The sequence below is a fragment of the Peromyscus maniculatus genome, chromosome 16, assembly GCF_049852395.1.
Source record: "Peromyscus maniculatus bairdii isolate BWxNUB_F1_BW_parent chromosome 16, HU_Pman_BW_mat_3.1, whole genome shotgun sequence".
NCBI lineage: Eukaryota > Metazoa > Chordata > Mammalia > Rodentia > Cricetidae > Peromyscus > Peromyscus maniculatus.
In genome coordinates, this window is record NC_134867.1 from 23542636 (window position 1) to 23564588 (window position 21953).

Here is a 21953-nt window from a genome sequence, read left to right on the forward strand (position 1 = left end):
CACCAGTCCAGAGTTAAAATTGCATGTATTTACTATGCATATACATATTTTGTATATTTACTCTGCACATACATGTCCCATGTATTTACTATGCATATACATAACCCATGTGTTTACTATGCATAGCCATTCCCCATGTATTTACTATGCATATACATACCCAATGTGTTTACTATGCAAATACATACCCCATGTATTTACTATGCATACACATATAATTGAGGTATAATATGCATATATATATTCACACTAATAAAAAATACTTGACGTTGAGCAAGCTATTACTGTCAAGAGAGGCTTTTTGGAACAAACTGATCATAGGTTTTCCTTTTATAATTAAAGTATGGGATAGAGACAGTGGCATCCCTTCATGTCTGACTTCCCTTTCTCCCTCTTCAGACAGATACAAAGGAAACAAATCTATCCAATGCAATTTAAAACAGACACACTGTCTGCTTTAATTTCATAGAGACCACATTACACAAGACACGAGTTAAGAAAACAGCAGCACACTCAATTCCATTAGAAGAGTGGAGCTTGCTGGGGAGCATGACGGAAAAGCCTTTTTATTAGGCGTGTGGTACTAATAGCCACCTGGCTTTTAAATCCAGGCACAGAGACGACATCGTCGGGCAATGCCATTGTTGTGATCTTAAACCAAATATGCCTGAAAAATAAAAGCTGACACTTAAGAGTCAACTAAGAAATACTTTTAAAACAGCAAGGCAAACTTGATCATTTCTCAGGGTCCCACCTTTAGACCAAAACCTGCAGGCCACTAATGACAGCTGAGAGAGGGAGAATTAGCCTCTCCCAGGGATATGACCTCTTCTTTGGTTGCCTAATGCAGAACTGTCAGCCTTGAAACCAGATACACACAAACAACGAAAATGAACCCAGCACGTTATAATTATATGTTTGTGCACACATACATACACATATACATACATACACATCTTTATGTATGGAACAATCGTAATGAAGAAGAGGCTATCAACTTGTGGGGGGATATGGCAGGGGTCTAAGAGAAGGTACGTGAAGGGGATAGAGGGATGAAAGGGAGGAGGGAAAGTGGCCAATTCTATTTTAATTAAAAAACATATTTTTAAAAAGAGACATAGTGCTCGGGGTGAGGTCCAGTTGGTAGAGTGAGTGCCTCTCACGAGCAAAACCTTGCGATAAAACCCCAAGCATCTAATAAATCAGGTATGGTACCACACACCTGGAATGGTAACCCTTGGGTGACAGAAGCAGGAGGATCAGAAATTTAGGGTCATCCTTGGCTACATACCAACTGTGAGGCCAGCCTGGACTACATGAATCCTTATCTCAATAAATAAATCTAACTTGGATTCCTGTTCTATAATGATGAGAAAATTTTAGAACGCAGAAAACATACAGATGGTCTCTTTCACAGCCACTAACGTACTCGGTGGCCCCTGGGGTTTGTGAAATACTCCACAGTGGAATATAGGACATAGGCTTCCTGAGGGTAGAGAAAAAAACCCTTCCCAACCTGCCAGTTTTGACTGCCTCCTTCCTGCCAGCCCTTGAACATTCCAACTGCCAAAATCCCGAGTGTTTTGGGAAACACCAAGCACACTACGGTGATGCACAAGATCTCAAATCAATCAGAGGCACTGCTTCCTGAAACGGCCTTTAAGCAACTCCATGGCAAAGAAAAGGCCACGGATATGCTAACCAATCATGCACCTTGACAGCTTTCTCCCTCTGGAATTCTAAAGCACAGTGAGGCCCTGCAGGTCAAGGGAATGGTGATCTGTCTTTGTACACATCGCGTGTCTGGAATTCCCCTCTCTGGCTTCCAGAACGGGAAGCACGGCCCAGTCCCCGCTGAGAAACGCAGCCAGGCCTTTAGTATTCAGGTGACTAGGTATCTGACAGGGGTAAAGTGCACAGCCTCACGCCTGCTATTCCTGCCATGCATTTTCAAGCCATTGCACCTCCTCTCCTGGAGACAGAGTGCAGAGGCTGGGATTCGATGAACAGCATGGGTAACGTAGGACAGAGCAAGGCAGCCAGTACGAAATCAAAACAGCATTTTGGAAATGAAAACCAGTACCTGATCACTGGCATACTGGGCTACAAAACCTTTAACCCCTTTACATCTGTGAAAAGCAGGGGATTCAGTGAAAATTTCTAAGGAGCACATCCATCCAGAGTGGCTGGCCTGAGGAAGACTCTGCAGCTGGTTAACTCAAATCGCTACCCGGCATGCCGCCGGTGTGCAAAGCTTGTTGCTAGTCCTCAAGGGGATCCTCTGTGAACCCCTGACTGTACTGTCTTCCTTAGGAAACCTGGAGTGTAATTCTGCAGCTCACAGGTGGGTGGAGAGCTACAACCGTAGAATCGAAGTCACCAATTTCCAGACCTGGAGGCAAGGCCCCTTGTGGACTGCTTTTAGAGAAGCCTCGAGAAAGACAGGGACGGCACTGGTCTCCCTCCGCCATGCAGCTCTCTCTAAGCCACCTCAGCTGACTTCATTTTACTAAGCGGAATCTTACAATCTAAACTGTTTTCTTAGTTTAGGAAATTCAGCACTCCTACAGGACAGGGAACTAGAGAGAGAGAGACTTTCATTTCGGCTTTTAATTCTTTCCCCTACTACCGAGGACAAACATTCAAAATTCTAAGCTTGCAAAATACACACTCAGGGTGGAGGGGTCAAGTCCAGTTAGGAAAAAAGAGACCAAGTACAGTTGTCACCAGTAAAGAACACGTTTTGCTTTTCTGTGTCACTTTTCAATTTAAAAAAAAACATGCTTTGAATTTTCATAGCAAACAATATAAAAAACAAACAGTAATGCTATAGATTAAAAGCTCTCTACTGTTTTAGGTTGAATCTGAAGGACGTATATGTCCCGTCTTTTGTTAAGACCAAAGGAGTCAAGTGTTCTTCAAGACTGTGCCATTCACTAAGAGGAAGTAAACTTTGAGACTATTTGTTGATGCTCTGTTTTCAAATCTAGTCTTTTAGGCACAAACTACAAAGGTTCATCATGAGCAGATTAAAGCTAACCAAATTATGAATGCAGTTTTCCATTTCACTCTTTAATTCCTATTTTAAATGCACTAGAACTGACTGCTGCCAATGTGGTTAGAGCTGCAGCAACACTAATAATGAACATGCATTATCACAAAGGCCGTAGATACACTCTAAACTGAAAGCACACAGACCTATTTACTGAGCTAAATTTATGCACAAAGCTAAAATACCCTCAGCTTTTCAGTTCACAGAATATTTCTTCCGACGTCCATTCAGTGTCATCAAGATTCACCCTTCTCCTGGCCTTCTCCTCTGTCTCCAGATGTCAACATCAGGCTAAGGAGCCAGAGGTGACTGGACACAGAGGGACAGATGAAAACTGATCCAGAACCATGTGTGGTTTTCCTGAGGATGAGTACTGTTTCTATGAAATAACAGCGGAATCAGGGCAAACCATGCTTTTTTTTTTTTTTTTTTTTCCTGCCATGGGAAGCAAGTATTTGGGCAAGGGTAACTAAAATGAAAGTGAGAACAGAAAATTCAAGATTTTGGTCAATTCACTGTAGCAAAAACTTGCATTTACAGCCTGTAAATAACTTCCTATACTCAATTTACTTACTACATAGATGTGTGTGTGTGTGTGTGTATGTATGTATGTGTATGTGCCTCTGTGTGTAGTGTGTGTATCTGAGTGTGTCTATGTGTGTGAGTGTATGTGTGTGGTGTGTATGAGTGTGTCTATGTGCGTGTATGTGTATGTGACTGTGTATATGTGGTGTGTGTATTCGCCTGTGTATATCTGTGATTATGTGCATGTGTGTGTTTGTGTGTTTATGTGTGTGGATGTGTGTGTGTTGAGAAGGTATCACTTTGCATCCCAGAGTCCCCTCAAACTCCCAACAGTTGGCCTACTTTAGCCTCATGGCATGCTGGGATTACAGGCATGAGCCATGATCCTGGGTTCAAAATGCTTTTCTTAACAAAAGTCCACACTTATTATTCTCACCAATTCCTACTCGCTAACAAACAAATGCTGTTTATTACATTATATCTCGCTGAGAGATTCATATACCTTTTCTATTTCAATGCTTGTAACCATCCTGTGAAAGAGAATTACTGGCCTCATTTCACAGGTGTGGGAAGGAAGGTAATGTGAGGATTCCACTCTGGTATACAGCCTCACTAGGTCGGAAAGATTTTTGGCCCTGTGCTTAAGTTTATCCTCATTTTGGTTATATTTATGATGAAGTACTTTCTGTTATCCACTTATGGGCCAGGAAAAAAAAGGTGTCTCCACCTGTAAGGATTCTGAAGTCCATAGGAAGGTGATCGATAGAATACTGACACTGAGCAGGTTCAAGGAAAGAAATAATGAATGATGTGGCAATTTAGAGACAAGACAGCTTATTAAAGACAATGGAGCAAGAGTTTCCGAAGAACGCAGAGTCTGAGCAAGCAAGAGGATGCTCTTTTCTCAAGAGGAATGAAATAAAGCAAAATCCTATATTATATGTGTTTCAGAAACAGTACTATACAGGTTCAGTAAAAGTAGAGTCCTTCCCAGTGACCGAAGAGGTGAAATGAGGCAAATGTCACGGTAATACCTAGGCAAAGAAAGCAATATTCTAGAACATTGTTCTTCAGACTCCAGTCTCTTCACCAGAAGCTTCAGCATTACCTGGGATCATGCTAAAAATACCCACCTAGTCCCAGTGAACGAGAAACTCAGGAGTCAGAGGCCATCCATCCATCCTTGCCTTCATGCATTCTCCAGAGAATTCTGATATATGTCAGCTTGAATCACTTCTTTAAGAGAAACAGAACTATCAGAGCCCTTAGTAAGGCAACAGGAGAGAAATGATATTTTAAGAAGATGAACTGGTCGAATGGATTAGAAAGAGAAATCCATACACTTCACAGAGCTCGGTCATGCAATTGTTAAAAGGAGACAGTCTTTTCAAGGAAGCACAACATTAATCTGGGAAGGAAAACACTAAGTGTCTCTCATACTTTTCTTACAGGAAGGATACACTGATAAAATTCTGATTTCTCTGTTGGAAAAAAAAAAAAAACCTCACCTATAACTTTTTATCTTTTTAAAGTGGGAATGGAAAATCCAAGATTTTTATAGTGCCACTGTGGTACTGTAAGCACTGCTTATTAAAATATCTTTGTCTCAAAAACTTTCTTAGGCATGGAAAAGAAAAATTTAATTAGATGTATCATGCATAAAATCAAAATATAAGGAAAATGACAGCTCTTACTAAATATAGTCATGACCCAAGAAAATAATGAAAAGAAATGACTGAGGACTCTTTAAAACCCACACACCTGAAAAACAAAATGGTGAATGTAAAACAGAAGGCAAAGTGACTTTTTCTGAGTCTATAACTTCTTTACTCTGAAACAGTCTTGACCTTTACCAGAATCTCAGTCATTTACATCATTTATTCTAGTGATGCTACATTTGCTCAAAGGATTTTTTTTAACCACTTTCATAGCCAGTTTACAAGTCACATAATAAAACAAATACAGTTTTCATTGTATAAATCATTCTGAGAAATAGCTTTAAAACTGGAAAAGGTCATTTTCTATATTCATTATTCTCTTCATCTTCTAGATCTGATTCTTATGACTTTGGGCTGGGGAAAAACCAAAACAAAACTCAGGTCCTCTTCCATGCACAGTGGCTGGCAGCCCAGGAGGGCTCTCGTGATTATTTAAAAGGAGGTCGATTAATCGGAGTTATTCCCGCTGCTGCATCTGTTTAAAAACGCGTTCATTTAATAAATATCTGGTGGGTGCTATTCAGGGCAAGGCCCAGAGTTGGCGACATGGCTGTCATTTGGTAGAATAAGTAACAGATTTTCTCCTTCTCCCGGCATGAGTTCTAGAATCTATTAATGACCATAAAGAGCCTATGTGACAGAAATTCTGTATCCTTAAAGTAAGCCAAAGACAAGGAATTCTAACCTGTACTGACTTTAATCTTATTACTCATACAATACCTAATAAATCATAATTGTGTTCGCTCTATCTGCTAATGCAGTTTTCAATTGCAGTTAATAAATCATCTTCATCTCTTATGCTCCTCAAATCCACTGACCTTCCCATTTAAAGCTACTCAGTTCTTCTAAACACATTCTATGTTGAGTAACCCCAGGAGGACTACATAATGAAGACTAGCCAAAGTGCTTAATATGAGTGAATGTGTACAGTTTATTAACTCTCAGCCAACCATCAAAGAGAGCATCCTTGATACTACATAAGGGTCCCCTTACATTCTTAATAAGAATCCCTTATAAAGTTGCTGACTTGTGCTAATTACTCCTTAAATCAGAATATGGACTACTCAGGCATTCTAATTATGAACTAAAAATCTATAGTTAACAAGATACAACATTCAACACTGCCAGTTGACTACAAAAATAACATGCTTCCGAGATCAGCATCTTAAAGATTGTAAAATTACCATCATCTCAAACCACTGTTTATGAAAATAATATACTACATTCATGTCAATCATTATTCTTCATGTTAACACAGTCTCAAAGCCAAATTTAAGTAGTTCTGGTGTCTAGCAGGATTGTATGAACTATTCAAGGTCTGAATGAACACAGGCACATTCTCAAATATGCAGCTCTTAACTATCCTGCAACTACAAACATTTGATTTGAAGGAATCAGGCAGAAATCAAAACAAAGAGACAGATCCTTAACTCCATTAACACCAGGCTTTCCTTGTATTTAGAAATAACTTAGATAAAAAGCATGCTTCTTTACACCACCAAAGATCTCTAACTCACAAAAGATTAGCCTGCTCTTTGAAACATAAGAAGGTACAAGGTGTAAATGGTATCCTTTGGGTAAGTTTTCTTAAGAATTCAACTCTGTAAGGCCTTCCATTTTTGGCATAAAAAAAGTCATTCTGAAGGGTGTTTGGACTATTTTTAACCTTCACCTATAATTTCAAATATTAACATTCCAAATGAATCTAAACCAAGGAAGATCTCTCCCACCATCCACAGACAGGCAGAGACATAAAGAGCATCATCTGGGAACTAATGAAGAAAATAACCAACTTCAATTTGAAAATGAAGACCAACTGGTAAACTGGGGCTCAGCTTATGGAAAGTGGAACAACCCAACTCAAAATACAGTCTCATCACCTACAAAATATATAAGGATTCAATAGACTACCATTGGTGAAAATAGAGATGCTCTGAGAGGCAATACAACTAGAATGTATTATGATCTTTCAGTCCAACTTACTTACAGGAAAAATGAGGTAATGTTACCAGACAAAGGCTTATCTTAGTATTTTTATATGAAAAAAAAATAATGCTCAGGTTCAAAGAAACAGTAAATCATGATGCTTTTCTGCAACCAAATATGCTTTCAGAAAGCAACAGAAGGAAATTTAAACAATAAAAGCATGTATCTATAGGATGGTCAAAACTGTGAATAAGTAAACACATCAGACAGACATGGGGTACCGAATCTACTTACCCCCTTCACCTACACTTCAACGGTCTCTGCAAAAACAGGCCTTGACTCACAATGAACAGAGCACAGGAAAGGCACTAGCTGCTTCTGCAATTTACTTTCCCCTTGCTCAACAAATCTCCAAGAGCACCAGTTTCTACCGAGCACATTCAAGGATGTGGCCTTCGATATGCTCCACATCCAAGAAGGGTAAAGTTTCCACAGCTGGAAATGAGAATCGGAGACAGGGTGCACACCCAGGTGCTACTTCAGGCATCCACAACTCTGTCTCCTTCACTTACGCCCTGACAAAGATAAGATGAATAAGCACAGGCTTTTAGCAGCTTGAGCATATCTATTCCCCTGAAAGGAAAACTAAGTTCAGACCATCACGGCCTAAAGTTCAGTTCAGGAATCTAGACTGTCAGCCTCAGAAAGGGCCAGGCATGCTCGATGTTTATCTCTTGTCCCTTAGGTGATAATGTCCCTCGAGAGATCCGAAAAGACCATTCAACTAAGAAGGATCTCTCAGAGACAGAGGCTCTAATAACAGCTGTGGTGCTTGCATGCCATGAGTTCGTGTCTCAACCACAGTCATTCATAGGCCTCTGTATCAATTACTGACACACCCTTTCCCATAAACTCTTGGCATATGCAAACAGGCTTCCCCAGGCATGTGGCAATAAAAAATGTTTTAGAGGATGTTGTACTGTATTATTAAACTTTATTCTTTCATAACCGGGTGTTATTCACTTAGTTTCCATCTCATTTTCAAACCTACCTTCACATCAAGCTCTCCTGATAAACATTCACAGGAGGGCCTGGACACTACACAATCTGATGAAGAAAAAAAAAATCGACACAGAACTACATTAAAAATGCCAATAAAAGTTTCTATCATATTGCCTGACATCAGAGAAGCGGGCAGCAACATGGGGGCTGGGGATTTGCTAAATTATGATCTGGGATGATAGACTGAAAAGAGAGAGGGAAGAGGGAAGGAGGAAGAGAGACAGAGACAGAGACAGGCAGAGAGACAGAGACAGAGAGAGCGCTTGAGCCATTCTCCTAACAAATGCCAAAGAAATGCAAAGACTATTGGGCTTTTTTTATTTTATCTATCTGAGTTACATGCAGGACTGCTGGGCTCTGATTTACCTTACGCAACTGCTGGAGGATTCACGAGAGACAAGCACGGACTCCTAAATGCTCTTAAGCCCTAATCTCATTTGGTTTTCTTTCAGGTTCCTAACGATCACAGGAATCTTTATCAGGACCCTGTGGAGGTGGAGTGGGGTGGCCTCTGTCATCTTTAGAGCAAATATCAGCCAGCAGCGCTTTTTCACAGAATATCTGAAGCTGCTCCATCACCCTCCAAGATGTTCTCAGCAGGGCTGCTGGCTGCTGGCCTGCCAGTCAGGACTGAGGGGACAAGAGAGCCACAGCAGAACCAGCCAGTCTCCCCAGGGCGGGTTCCCATTGGAGTTTGGGTATCACCCTGTGAACTGGCCTACTCAGGCAGTGAGCTGCACTGCTACACCCCATCCTTTGGACACTACAGGCATTTCATGAAGTTCAATGGAGCCCCGTGGCTAATAGGTAAGGCGAGTACGAAGCCTCAAGATGTCTGAGGGCCTTTTGGATCTGAAACCTGATACAGCTAAACTCAATATGAAATTCTTAAAAAAAATAATAAATAAATAAATAAAAGCCAAGAGCTACAAAATATAACCAATTTGCCCAAACTCTGAGTATCAGGTGCTTAGTTCTCATTACAGGGTTTCTCATAGTTACGCAATTTTTGCCAAATCTAAAATACAATTTTCTTCTTACTTCTTTACAACATCCCTCTGAGGACGAAACAAGTTAAAACTCACTTTGCTCGGTTTAGTTTGAGGACTGATGTCAATACTTAAAGCAATCAGCTTGACTTGGACAACCCTGAGGACAGGACTTGAGAGCAAGCCCATCTGACTGTAGAAATGAGTTCATCTTTCACACATGCTCTGAAGTACAGAAACAGAAATATATGCAGTGAGTATATAAGTTTAAAGATACTCAAGGTTTGTTGGAATTTGGCAAACTAAGAAAAACAGAGTTGGTCATAGCACAGTTAAAAACCACACCTATCTGGAAAGATCATTTGGATGAACTGTACGTGTATCTTCTTAATCATCAAAAGCTAATTTTAACTACTATTACTCTCTTTTGAAATTCCATCACTATATCCTGGCTTATTAATCAGCATAGGAAATAATGTCCTCTTGGAAGTAACAGCAACGAAGTAAGAACAAGGAGCATTTACTGTATACCAATTACATGCCTGGTACCATGTTAAGCTTTATGCGCAAGATCACTTTTAAACCTCAAGGTTCCTCCAAGGAGGTACTACTAATATAGTCCTCACATTACAAAGGAGAGAAATGACGTTCTGAGAGATTAACCAACTTGATGAAGGTCACAGAGCTAGCGCACGATGAGGACTAACTCAGATCCAGATAATCTGGGTCCAGTATCCATTGTTCTAACTCTCACCTTGCTGCATGGGGACCAGACAGAAGAAGGGGATGCACAACGCCCTCAAGCAGACTTTCCAGGCCTCCTCAAGGAGACAGAAAGGCCCACAGATTGTTGTATGTTTTTTAATGTCTATATACCTCCAAAAACCTATAGAGTCCTCAGGTTAACTATGAATTCTCCTGCCGTCTATAAAGCAATGGGTGGAGAGCACATACTTTTATGGTCTGAAGAGCTCCCTGGAATCATTGCACTCCTCATCTCTGGGTACCCACATCTTTTAATATATTGTAGCCCTCTTTGTTTCTCCCTTTCCTTTCTTCTTCACCACTTCTCCACACAACTGTATACAGTGTAGTGGCTACAAATGCTTCTACTCTTGTTAAAAAACAAACTTTATGAACAGAGAAAAACACAGCACATCACACTGAGCTATGTAACTTTAAAAACAGTCCTGTGAGTCACGTCCATAGTAACATTTTTTTTTAAACTTACTACAGTTTACTGAAAACCAATCACGTAAACTTCACAATAGGGCAGAGTTGGGTCTCATGTGTTTTATGCTCGTTCTGTATCAGGGTCTGCAGAGAACAAATACAACTGGCCAGCCTGCTAACACTCACCTTGGGAGTTTCATTTCGGATGTTAAGTTTGAGGGGTGAGCAGTGAACAGCGCTCACCAAGAATCAGGACTTCTATTCTCAATTCAACTCTGCCACTGACTGGTGATTTCCAGAAAAATCTTGAGGTTTTGGATGCTCTGCCAGCGAGTACACAAGCCAAGCCACTCGGGTCTATTTTATGATCTAATACATACGTTTAGTTTTTAAAATTAAAAAAAAAAAAAACCTTAAGGTTAGCATTTTCCTAGTAGATTGTTGGTAACCCAAAAATAGCTTTTAGCATTTCTATAAGGGCTCTGTAGGAGAGCATGGGGCAGGGAGGGAGCTCAGATATTGACCACCAGGTGAGGCAGCAGGCTATCAACAGAGGGAAAAGTTAATCCTCCTTAAATTACTAAACGTATTCTTCTTTTCCTTTTTTTTTTTTTTTTTTTAAATCTATTTAGGACATTTTGCCAAACATTTCCGTTACCTCTGGGATCTTATTTTGGCTAGTCAAAACATATTATGTTCATGGTTTCCTATATTGGTATAAAATAAATTAAAAGCCTATTTGGCTAGGGGATGTAAGTTAGGTCCTGGTCCTGGGCACTTCCCATCCCTTCTACATTTTAGCTTTCATCCTTCATAGGCATCTGTACATATTCTTCCCTCGTGACCTTGACACATATCCCGAGAGCCCCAGTTAGTATAGACGTTACATATCAAGGCTTTAAAAACATTATACTTCAAGTATGTAAGTTCTGCAGTAAATTCCAAGAAAGTAAGATCTTTGGAAAGAAAGGCATTTTTACTGACATGAAGCATTAGGATCGATTTTTCCAGATGGTTTTAGCTGATTAGCTCACCTGAGGACTAGCTCACCTGAGGACTGCTGCAAGGGTTTCCACACAGGGTGCCTATTTTTAAACTGCTTTCACCACTTTTACCAGGTTCTAAGTCCTACACACAGCTCCTTTATGTGACTCTTAGCTGCCTGATAGGGTGAAATCAAGGTATTCCCTTTAGAGAACTTAAGGAATAGCTTTCGGAAAATTAAAACGAAGACAATTCCCTCTACTCACAATCTTGCTTATATAACTTCAACCGTTAGCACCTACTCTAGTGTTTACCCTGCTGAATGTGTGACTTATTCATTGTCTTGTTGAAGACAGAACGCTTTGCAAATCTCAATAGCTCCCTCGATTTGGGATCCCTGGGTGCGACAGGCTTGCACTAGTATCTATTTAATAAGGAGCTTCAAGGGGCGGGTGTGTGCTGTGGACAGGCAAACAGACCCAAAGTGTCCTAGCCCCTTGGCCTGGGGTTTCAAAGGACAGCTTCATTATGTTGTAAATGTTCTTTTCCACAATAAAACCCATAAAAGTCACCTGGAAAGTTAAGTTTCAAAATAAAAGTATTTTTGTTTCAGTTTGTCAAGGTAACGTAGTCTCACATGTGATCTTTAGCCAAAGAGCAATAGTTAATATTTAACATGAACTGTAAACTGTGCTCAAGCACATGCAGGCATATGTGCACACAGACAGATAGACAGATGGACACACACACACACACACACACACACACACACACACACACACACACCACTAGTGCTAGTGTAAAATGTAATAAAATGTGTTTTAATCATTAGGCCCCAACATGCATCTTTCTTTATGTGTCTGAGTATACAAACAGGTCTGGAGAATTGGACTTCCAATTGAAAGTCCTTCTCTGGAGAATTGGAGACGACAGCTGTGACTGTAGCTGACAGGTCCCAAAGCCTCAAGTGACAGACCCAAGAATGCCAGCCTGCAGAACTCCATGGCCCTCTTACGTTGTCGGGGGCTTCCAGTCTGAGAAGGGCTACTTGTCTTCTTCTATCACTCAGAATGCCCCATAACTCCGGAAAATGAAAAATAAAATGTTCATTGTTTCAAGTTGATTAGGGCCTCCAGTCTAAGGTACAGGGTAGGTTCACTATTTTGCACCCCCCTCAACAAAGCTTTAAACACCTTGCCAATTTAAAATTAAAAAAAAAAAGATGGAGTAGAAAGGAAAATAGAATACATTCTTGGTAATTCCATGAAGCTATTTCACTTTTAAAACCTTCGTTTTAAAGTACAGGATAACGTGAGTAAAATTTTATGGAGATCAAATTCATGACAACAAATAGATATTTGACATATATCAGAAACCAGAAAAATTCCAGGGTAAGTGGTTTTACAAGGTTTTCACATGGGTGGGAAGAGGAAATTTTACATCAAATCTCTCATGATTGGAATTAGTAGAATTCATTCAATACCTTTTTGTCGAGGCAATGTCCTGTTTCAAATTACAAGCCTACCTCCCCTAAGACACAAAAGTATTAAAAACCCGATGTGGTACCAACAGCACAATTATGTCAGCGATATAAAAATAGTGTGAATTGCCTTTGAACCAAACTTCCAAAATAAGAGCCTGACTAAAATTCAAGCCTGTGGCTTCTAAATTGTAACTATAAAAGTTTTAGTGCGTTCAAGTACAACGTGGACCTTAAGTATAAAGACAACTTGAACAGATAGAAACAGGAGCAGAACCAAGGCAAAGAGCTCCTGGGCCGAGGCAAGTAGCCTGTAGTGTAGGAAACAGAACCTAATTGTATACAATTGAAGTTTAATGTGTCATCTTTAAGTGACAATCACTTTTCCTCTCCAGGACCAAACACCAGGTCCTTTGGAATAGCTTGAGTTGAGGGTAAGGGGGTGTGGGTGGCACCCTAAAATTAATTACATACATGTGTGAAGTTATCAAAGAGTAATAATAATACAAAAGAGACTAGCGTAAGTTACTGGTTTGGGTTTACAAAGGACTATGTTTGCTTGAACTATTCTAATGGAAAAATCATAATTCATTTCTCCCCTCATCCTGCTGGCCTTTGACTAAATACTGACGCAAATCATGCTGACTACTTAGGGTTTTCAAAACAGCATGGGATTTTAAAGGACACGTTTGGTTCTCACATTTTATGTACAACTGGGCAGTTTGGACTAGGTTCTAAGATGTTGGCACCACATGACAGAGGCCTCGTAACTTTCCTTGACATGGTAAATTAAATTCCTTTGACTTAGAGCCACAGATAAGAAGGGTCTAATAGCCAATGGATATACATACTGCGAAAATGCTGCCCTCCCTGGACTGCTGCTAGGCATTGTGTCTGTTCTAAACCCACTTTCCATCATTAATGGTCAGCTTCTTAATGCCTTGGTGTTTAAAATCTCTGGTTCCCACAACTACAGCCCACATTAACTGGTCGCTCACATGAATTCAGAAGCATGTCATTATTCTCTTTAAACATCAGCAGCAGCAGACACTGATCATCTGAGGGTCGATTTTCTAATAGTCTGTATTGGTTAAGGAGCCGAAGAGGTAAGGGTGAGAAGATGTTTAGGAAGAGGCAGAAGTGTGTCCCATTCTCCAGGAAGGAGAGTTCTGTCAGGATTTCACAGAGAAGGAAAACTGTTGGGAAAAGTTGCTCAGGAGAGCAGAACCCACTCCCCCATGCCTGAGGAGGGCTCTCAGCAAAGCAGAAAGCTTGAAGGATGATCAAACAAAGCCATGGGCCTACCCTCAGAGAAATCTAAAAGGGACCCCAGTCCACTTGAACTTGCTCAATGACACCTTATCCAGTGCCATCTGGCCTTAGACACATCATAAGGCCATCAACCTATCTCCAGGCTACAGTCACTTTAAATTTCTTTACAGCCTCCAAATTCTATTCACTCCCTAAAAAATGCTATCATGACCCTTTCCTGATAACAGAGCCAATATCAAAACAAAAATTTCATAAAAGTATTACATCTTTTTATAATGCATTTTAGAGGATGGTCAAAGTTGCGATGCCATGCTTTTAGCATAGTCCTGCAGGTCTGGATTCCCAGGAAAACACAGAAGCAGCCTGGAAGAAGACATGTCGCCGGAGCCTGGTGAGTGGAAGCCTCTGCTTCCTCATTCAGGTCTCAACATGGTCACTAACTGCTTCCTGAGCTATAAGTCCTCAGCTTTCACCTTTGAAATGACAGCCTGAAAGAATTTCCTAGGGTTCCTTCACTTTTAAGCTTGTGAGAAACCAATCACAGGCTACAAGTGAAAATAACCAGGAAGAAATTCCACAGGACTTACCAAAGTCCATGTTTGTTCTAGACTGGGTTTGTTACTGAGCTACGGTGGAGGCAGACCTGTTGCATCATAGAGAAAATACCCCTTTTCTGGAAATGTTCTAGTAATACAGGAAGCAGTAGATTAGATTCCTCTCTCTCTCTCTCTCTCTCTCTCTCTCTCTCTCTCTCTCTCTCTCTCTCTCTCTCTCTCTCTCTCTCTCTGTGTGTGTGTGTGTGTGTGTGTGTGTTTCTCGTGTTTTAAATCAGTAATGGATAGTAAGTGGCCCATGACAGGAAGTCTCAAGTTTCCCGTTTACAGCCTGTTACATACACACAGAACGCCACCTGGCCAAGAGAAGACCACATGACTGAGCACTGGGAGCATTGGCTCGCTGTTATAACCTTTGTATCATGCGTGATTGATGCCCTGCGTTTATAGTCAGCTTCAATTTAAAACCACCTGCAAGCCTTCGTGAGGGGGGCTGTCGAAGACCAGCACAGTGACTGATCTCAGGGTGAACTAAGCGCAGCTGGAGAGGAGGCAGGGTATCACCTGCACATGTGTTCACTTACACCTGCCTCTTACAGCTTAAGCTCACCGCAGCATGTAACTTCAACCGCATTCAGCCTCACATCCTAACTGGCCACACATCTCCTAAGGTAGTTAAAAAAAAAAAAAAAAAAAAAAAAAAAAACCCACAACAAAAACGTGCAGCCTTTGGCAAACGGTGGAAGCGCAGACCTCTCTTGCCTCTGCGTGATAACGTTGAAGCCCTAAGTTCCAACCGTTTATCTTACCTCCCTGAAAAACACAGCAGCATGAGTGGGATTTCTGGCAGGGTTTACTCACTCACCTCTTTGATCTTTGCTCTCTTCTCGCGGATGCTGGCATCAGCTGGTTCCCGGTTCTCTATCCCGATGGGAGGTATGAAGTCCACCTTGGGCAAGCCCCCAAACAGCTCCTTGTCACGCAGCTGGTCCTGGGCCACCTTCTCCTTCTCCAGCAGAATGTCTCTTTGGATCTCCTCGGGTAGCTTCTGCAAGGTCTCCTTGGCTTCCCTGAGAGCCCGCTCGTGGTTTTCACGGATCCTGGCTAAGTTGTCCTCCAGTACAGCCCCGGGGTCCCCTGGCACGCCTTCCTCGCGGTGCCGGACTCGCCCCTCGGCGACATCCTCGGCGCGCGCCCCGGGCCCGGGCTTGTGCTCTGCCGCGGGCTGCAAGGCGGGGTTGGAGTGGAACAGGACCCCGCTCAGCAGCTTGGAGGAGTCAGGCAGGAAGAAGATTGCCCCGAAGCAGAGCGTGATGAAGGCGCTGAACACCAGCAGCAGCACGAACTTCTCGGTGAGGCGGAAGGCGGCGGGGCCAGACCCCTTCCTACTGCCGCTAAGCCCCCCGCCCAAGCCGCCGCCCAGGCCGCCGCCCCCAGGGCTACTAAAGAGCGGCAACAGGCCCCCCACGGGCATCGCTCCGGTTGTTGCAGCCGCCGGTTGGCAGTCTGTCCAGGGGCCGGACGCCGAGCCACTCAGCAGCCAAACTTCGCTGCCGCCGGCCGTCAGCAGCTGCGGGGCCGGTTCTTGCGCATCCAGGCCGCCCAGAGCGCGTGTCTGAGCTGCGGGTCTCCCCGCTGGAAGCGGCTCCCCTCCGGCTCTCCTCGCCGGGGTGGCTCCTTTGGCAAACAGGCACGCGCGACAGACCGCTGGCTGCAGCCCCTGTGGGGAGAGGAGACAGTAAAACGCAGTGGTTAGGAAGATGGTGAGAAAGTTTCCAGCGGGTCCCCGCCCTCCCCTCGCCCGGGGAGCCGCAGGACAGTTCCCCAGCAGGCAGCCCCGCGGTCCAGCTGCGGACACCGCCCTCGGAGCCCACTTTGGACTTGGGGGTTGAAGTTTTCCAGTCGCGGAGGCAAGGGTGTCCCGCGCACATCTGGGGCAGGGCCGAGGACACCTCGGTGCCAGGGGCGGCGCACCTCTGGGCAGCAAGAGCACCGCGTGCGTGGGGGGCTCGTCAACTTCTCCCGCTGCCCATCTCGGTGCGTGTCCGGGCGGGCGGGGGCGCGTGTTCAGCCCGGTGGCCCTGCGGCCCCAGGACACGGCTCAGGTGAGCGAGCGCGCCGACCTGCCGGCGAGTGCGAGCGAACCAGGGACCGTGCTGTCCTCCTCCGCGGCCCCGCCGTGCACTAATAGCACTGCCGGTCTCCGGGCGGTCGGAAACGAGGGCGGTGACGCGTCCGGAGAGTGACAGCGCGTCCGGGCCAATCTCACGCCTCCCAGGGTCCCGCGGGGGTGGAGCCGAGGCGGGGAGGGGGCCGCGCAGGGCGGGGAGTTTACGGGAAGCGCAGCCTCGCGGGGGCCTGGCAGAGGCGGGGAGGTCGCAGCTCCCCAGGGCGCTGGAGGGCGGGAGCTGCGCCCCGGAGCCGGATCAGACCCGTCCGGAGAAGCAGAGCCGGAGCTGGTCCGAGCTTACCCTGCCCCAAGCCCACTTGGTCCGGAGCCCCAAAGGTGGTGGATCCTCGCGAGTGACCGTGTTACACTAACACGGTAGCGCCTGCATGCTCCTGCACTCGCCAATTGGCGATCCCGAGGAGAACACCGGGGATTGCGGAGCAATGGGTGGTTTTGAAGCGCGTCTTTTCTCCAGTCACCTCTTGTTACCCAAGACAGGGATTCCCTGGCGCCCAGTAACTCTCAAACCCTAAGTCCCTATGCTCCCCCGCAGAGCTTTTAAGCTCTCGGCTTGGCCTCACTAACATAAAAATCCATGGAGACTTGGGGTTTGGGGATTGCTTAGGGCTTTAAATATGCACCCTCTTCCCCTTCCAAAAAAAAAGTTGTATGCCTCCCCCACACTCCCCCACTTTCGAAATTCATTTACCTCATCGCTGTTGGTCAAATTTTCCATTCAAAGAAGACAGTTTTATGCTGCCAGAGCTCCAAGCAATAAATTGAACCCTGTTGAAATTAAGTCTTGGATGCGACAACTCCCAGCGAAGGAAAGACTTGGTCCAATAGAGATTGTTTTCAAGACAGCCTTGCAGTATTCAGTCTCATGGAATGTCATGGAGACTGGCTCCACCTCCCATGACATCGCTTGGAATGCCCTGCTGATATTGCATAGATCTACGTTTTTGACTTGGTTGGGAACCTCCCGGTGAAGGGACAAGAGAACGTTTGCCAAACTGTGTTATGAATCCCCCTGTTGCTCCAACAAGAAACAGTCACCGGAGAGGAAAATTTGACTGACTTCCCACACCTGGAAGCTGCTCGGTGGCAGCGCTGTTCACCATCAACCTTCTCCGGAAAAGTGATTTTGATTTGCCCTTTACTTGCTTGCTGTCTTAGACCGGAGCAAAAATACCTGGCAGGTTCCAGGAGAGTGCCCACAGTACAGTTGTTTCCAGGTGTTGGGCTGTATGAGAAAATAGAAAACCAAGTCAGAAATCATACGGCACTTTTCGTTTAAGTATTAATTATTAATATTAGCCATGATTATTTGTTGTGTATTGGTTTTGTGCAAAATGTGCCAGGCACACGTTCAAAAGTTCTGGTTAATAAGAAATTATGGCTTGATGGATCCGACTTCGTGGCTTGATTATTTGGATACTTGCTATGAAATTCTATGCCCAGAAGAGTGCAGCATATCCAAGCAGGGTAATAGATTTAGCTATAAAAATGAAAGCAACAATGTTTTCTTTTAATGATGGAAAGGTAAATTTGTTTCAAATTATATTTGTAGGTTGTGGGTAGGCTGAAAACTTAATCACTGTGAAATAATAGTGTTTATTCTCAGCAAGACCCTTGAAACTGAGCTGCCTCACAGAAGAGAAAGCAGATCCCTAGAAACTGGGACAAACTCCCAAGGAAGCCAACTGTTTGCTTCCTGGTCATCTGGGGGAAGGGGTCATTAGCTTTCCAACTATGTTTTAAGAATGGGATTATTTTTACAGACACAGAAATACCTGTGAACATTCATTTTAAGTTGATATAAATATGTATTCCAAAAAGTAATAAAATCCACCTTTAAGTACATATATTAGGATATGACAGAGATATCGTACCTAATGCTGTTTCTAAATTCCTTAGTCTTGATGCCAAACTAATTTGGGCATTTAGGATAGTGTCTGTAGTGGAAGCATTAAATATTTTTGCACACAGACTTAAAGTTAATTTCCTTTTTAGAAATTTAAGTTATATATATATACATAATATATTTTTTTCCCTAAATTTTTAATGTGACTGCTCTTTTTATTTTGGTTCACTTTTATGACGCTTACTGTAAAGTTGTGTTTTTTTTTCTGGTTTATCATTAGACACCGGTTTATTGTAATCAAAGCTTGGTTTTGGTAATTTGCTAAGTGAAAAGTTAATTTGTGTGGTTGAATATAAGTCTACATTCAAGGATGCCCGTCTGTGTGAGGCAGGTTGAGAATGTGATGAGAATGCCCATACTTGGGGCTAGAGCAAGCCTGAAACAGACTCACAGAGAAGTTATTTTAAGACACATGCTAATCAAATCTTTTGTGCAAACCTCTTTAAATAGCCACCCCAGACCCCATGTATGTGTGGAAGCAGAACACAGACAGCAGGTAGGAACTAGCATGGTATGGAAGCAGGCTGGCACTGTGCCTTGATCATGGTGCTTAAACCTCATCACAGTCTGCTTCAAAAAAGTGTGCAAATGAAAAATGAATGTGACCAGTTCTGTTTTCTCAAGCTGTGAATCTGGATTCTGTCCCTTCAGTGCAGACTCTAGCTTACCTACCTGAATGAGTGCTTTTGTCTTTTCGAATGCAGATTCTAGCTTACCTACCTGAAGGAGTGCCTTGGTCTTTGTGAATGCAGACTCTAGCTTACCTACCTGAATGAGTGCCTTGGTCTTGGTGAATGCAGACTCTAGCTTACCTACCTGAATGAGTGCCTTGGTCTTGGTGAATGCAGACTCTAGCTTACCTACCTGAAGGAGTGCCTTGGTCTTTGTGAATGCAGACTCTAGCTCACCTACCTGAAGGAATGACTTGGTCTTGGTGAATGCAGACTCTAGCTTACTACCTGAAGGAATGCCTTGGTCTTTGTGAATGCAGACTCTAGCTTACCTACCTGAAGGAATGACTTGGTCTTGATGAATGTAAACTCTAGCTTACCTACCTGAAGGAGTGCCTTGGTCTTTGTGAATGAAGACTCTAGCTTACCTACCTGAAGGAATGCCTTGGTCTTGGTGAATGCAGTGTATTTGACAGGACTGCTGTTTCCTCCTTGTCAATGGGCTAGCATAAACTTGGCAACTTTAACATTTTGTGGGATTGTCTTCCTTCCTTCCTTCCTTCCTTCTCTCTCTCTCTCTCTCTCTCTCTCTCTCTCTCTCTCTCTCTCTCTCTCTCTCTAAAATTTGATCAGCTAATCCTTCTGAGGCAAAGCTCCCATGTACAGTTTGCCACTTACCTATAAATGTAACTCTCACTTTGCCCCTCTCTTTGAGTACTTTTGTCTCAGTGTATTACTTTAACAAGTTGTAGAGATTTGTGTTTTCGGATTTTAAATACACTTTAGAATAATATTATTTTTTTTTAAAAAAACTTGGATGTAGTTAGAGATAAACCCAAAGCAATCTCTGATTAATTTGGCTGCTTGAATTTCAATTTTTTTCAAAAGTAAATTAATAAAAGGTAGATTTAACATTCACAGTATGTTAATTATGAGCATGTCTACAGAGGCCAAAGTGGCAAAATTTTAATAACTGATAAGTTAATAATTTTGTAAAAATCAGTGGGTTCTTACAAATTAAATCACAAAAATCTTTCTCGCACATTTTCTATGATCTTCAAGTTAGAATTCTATGAAATAATTCTTTTAAAGATACTAATGTTTGTTTTGGGTTAAAAAATAAAATACAACTCAATGAAGTAAATAAATTTAATTTAGATAACAATTACTGAGTATTTCTAGCAAGTTAACATGAATCCCGGATTAATCAAGCTTCTAATTCACTTCAAATCCAGGTCAGAATGGGTCTTGGCTTTTATTTGAAAAATAAAATGTAATATGAAGAAAATACTTTATTGAGAATGTTAATCTTGACATTTTAATACTTCCAAGGACAACTGAAAATTACATTAACTGTAACAAGGGAATTAATTAAAGACTTAAAAGGAATGATTAGTAATATTGGTATTTAAATTGAAGTCTATAGTCTATTTATTTTGCTATGTTTTTCCTCCCCTAAATTGACTTTGTGATGGCCAGAGCAGTAGAATATTTCCATAGAAATCTTGTCCCCATTGGAAACAAGGGAAGAAGTAGCTATCTATGCAAGGTTGAATCCTCATGCAAGGCCATGTTGAGATACCTGATTTTGTTTTGAAAACTTACGTATAGATATCAGCAGTCCCTAGTTTTAAGACATTGTATACCACAAATATTTGCCAATTGGTTTTGAGGAACTTTCCATGGAACAGGAAAGGAAGTTGTAAATGGTGCTTTGTCTTGCCAGTCTCCTCTATGAAGATGTAGGGTCCTACAGAAATCTAAAGTGTTGGAGCAAAATACTGTTGCATTGCCAATGATCAATGTAGCATTAAATTGCAAGTTTTCATTGATTTTGAATGTGAGTGCTTGAAGCTGAAGTTTACTTGAAAGAAGAGATGTAATAATAGTCTCAGAGAAGTTCTAAACCAACTTTCAGGGTAAGAATGATGTATTGAAATTCTCAGATGTCGTTTTCATGAGTTTAACAAAGGGTCTCAAGGAAATAAATCTGTAAAGTTTGAATGAGGACATATGTATTGAAGACATCGTATGCCCTTGGTTGTGTGACCAAGGCACATGACTTACCTATGTTCTGTGATTCTCGTATTTTATCTACAGCAATGTGGTGGAGCTTAAGCAAAATGTTTGAAGTAATATCTGGCCCAGTAGGCATTCAAGGAGTTTAAATAAATTTCTCCCTTCCCCTCATAAGGGATTAAATATTAGGAGTGGTGAAGGAATGATGTCTGTAGGATTCTCACTAGGAGGATCATAAGAGGGCAGAAAAGATATTATGGATGTGTCGGGGAGGGGGGGTTGTTTGTTTGTTTGTTTGTTTTTGTTTTTGTTTTTTTTCAACTCCTGTTCTCTGAATAACTTCCACCAGAGAAGAAGGGATGGATACATGGCCACTTCCACTCAGTTGTGCCTGGGAAAGCATGGTATGATATTTTCCCATTCTTTGTAAGACC

The 21953-nt window shown here is 42.4% G+C and overlaps 1 protein-coding gene across 2 annotated transcripts in view; it reads right to left on the reverse strand.

Annotated features, from left to right (window-relative positions):
- Man1a1 (mannosidase alpha class 1A member 1) overlaps positions 1-18148 on the reverse strand; it is a 177390-nt gene extending 159242 nt beyond the window's left edge. Inside the window, exons 1-2 of one of the 2 annotated variants that reach the window (XM_016007071.3) lie at positions 17615-18148; positions 15601-16455 (exon numbers count right to left, since the gene is read on the reverse strand). In XM_016007071.3, coding sequence (XP_015862557.1) covers positions 15601-16455; positions 17615-17641 — 882 coding nt within the window. In that variant the 5' untranslated portion in view covers positions 17642-18148. Of the gene's footprint in view, positions 1-15600; positions 16456-16709; positions 17020-17614 lie in introns of those variants that run through there. The other variant, XM_006988627.4, reaches the window with a different exon arrangement.
- Positions 18149-21953: the final 3805 nt, after the last annotated feature.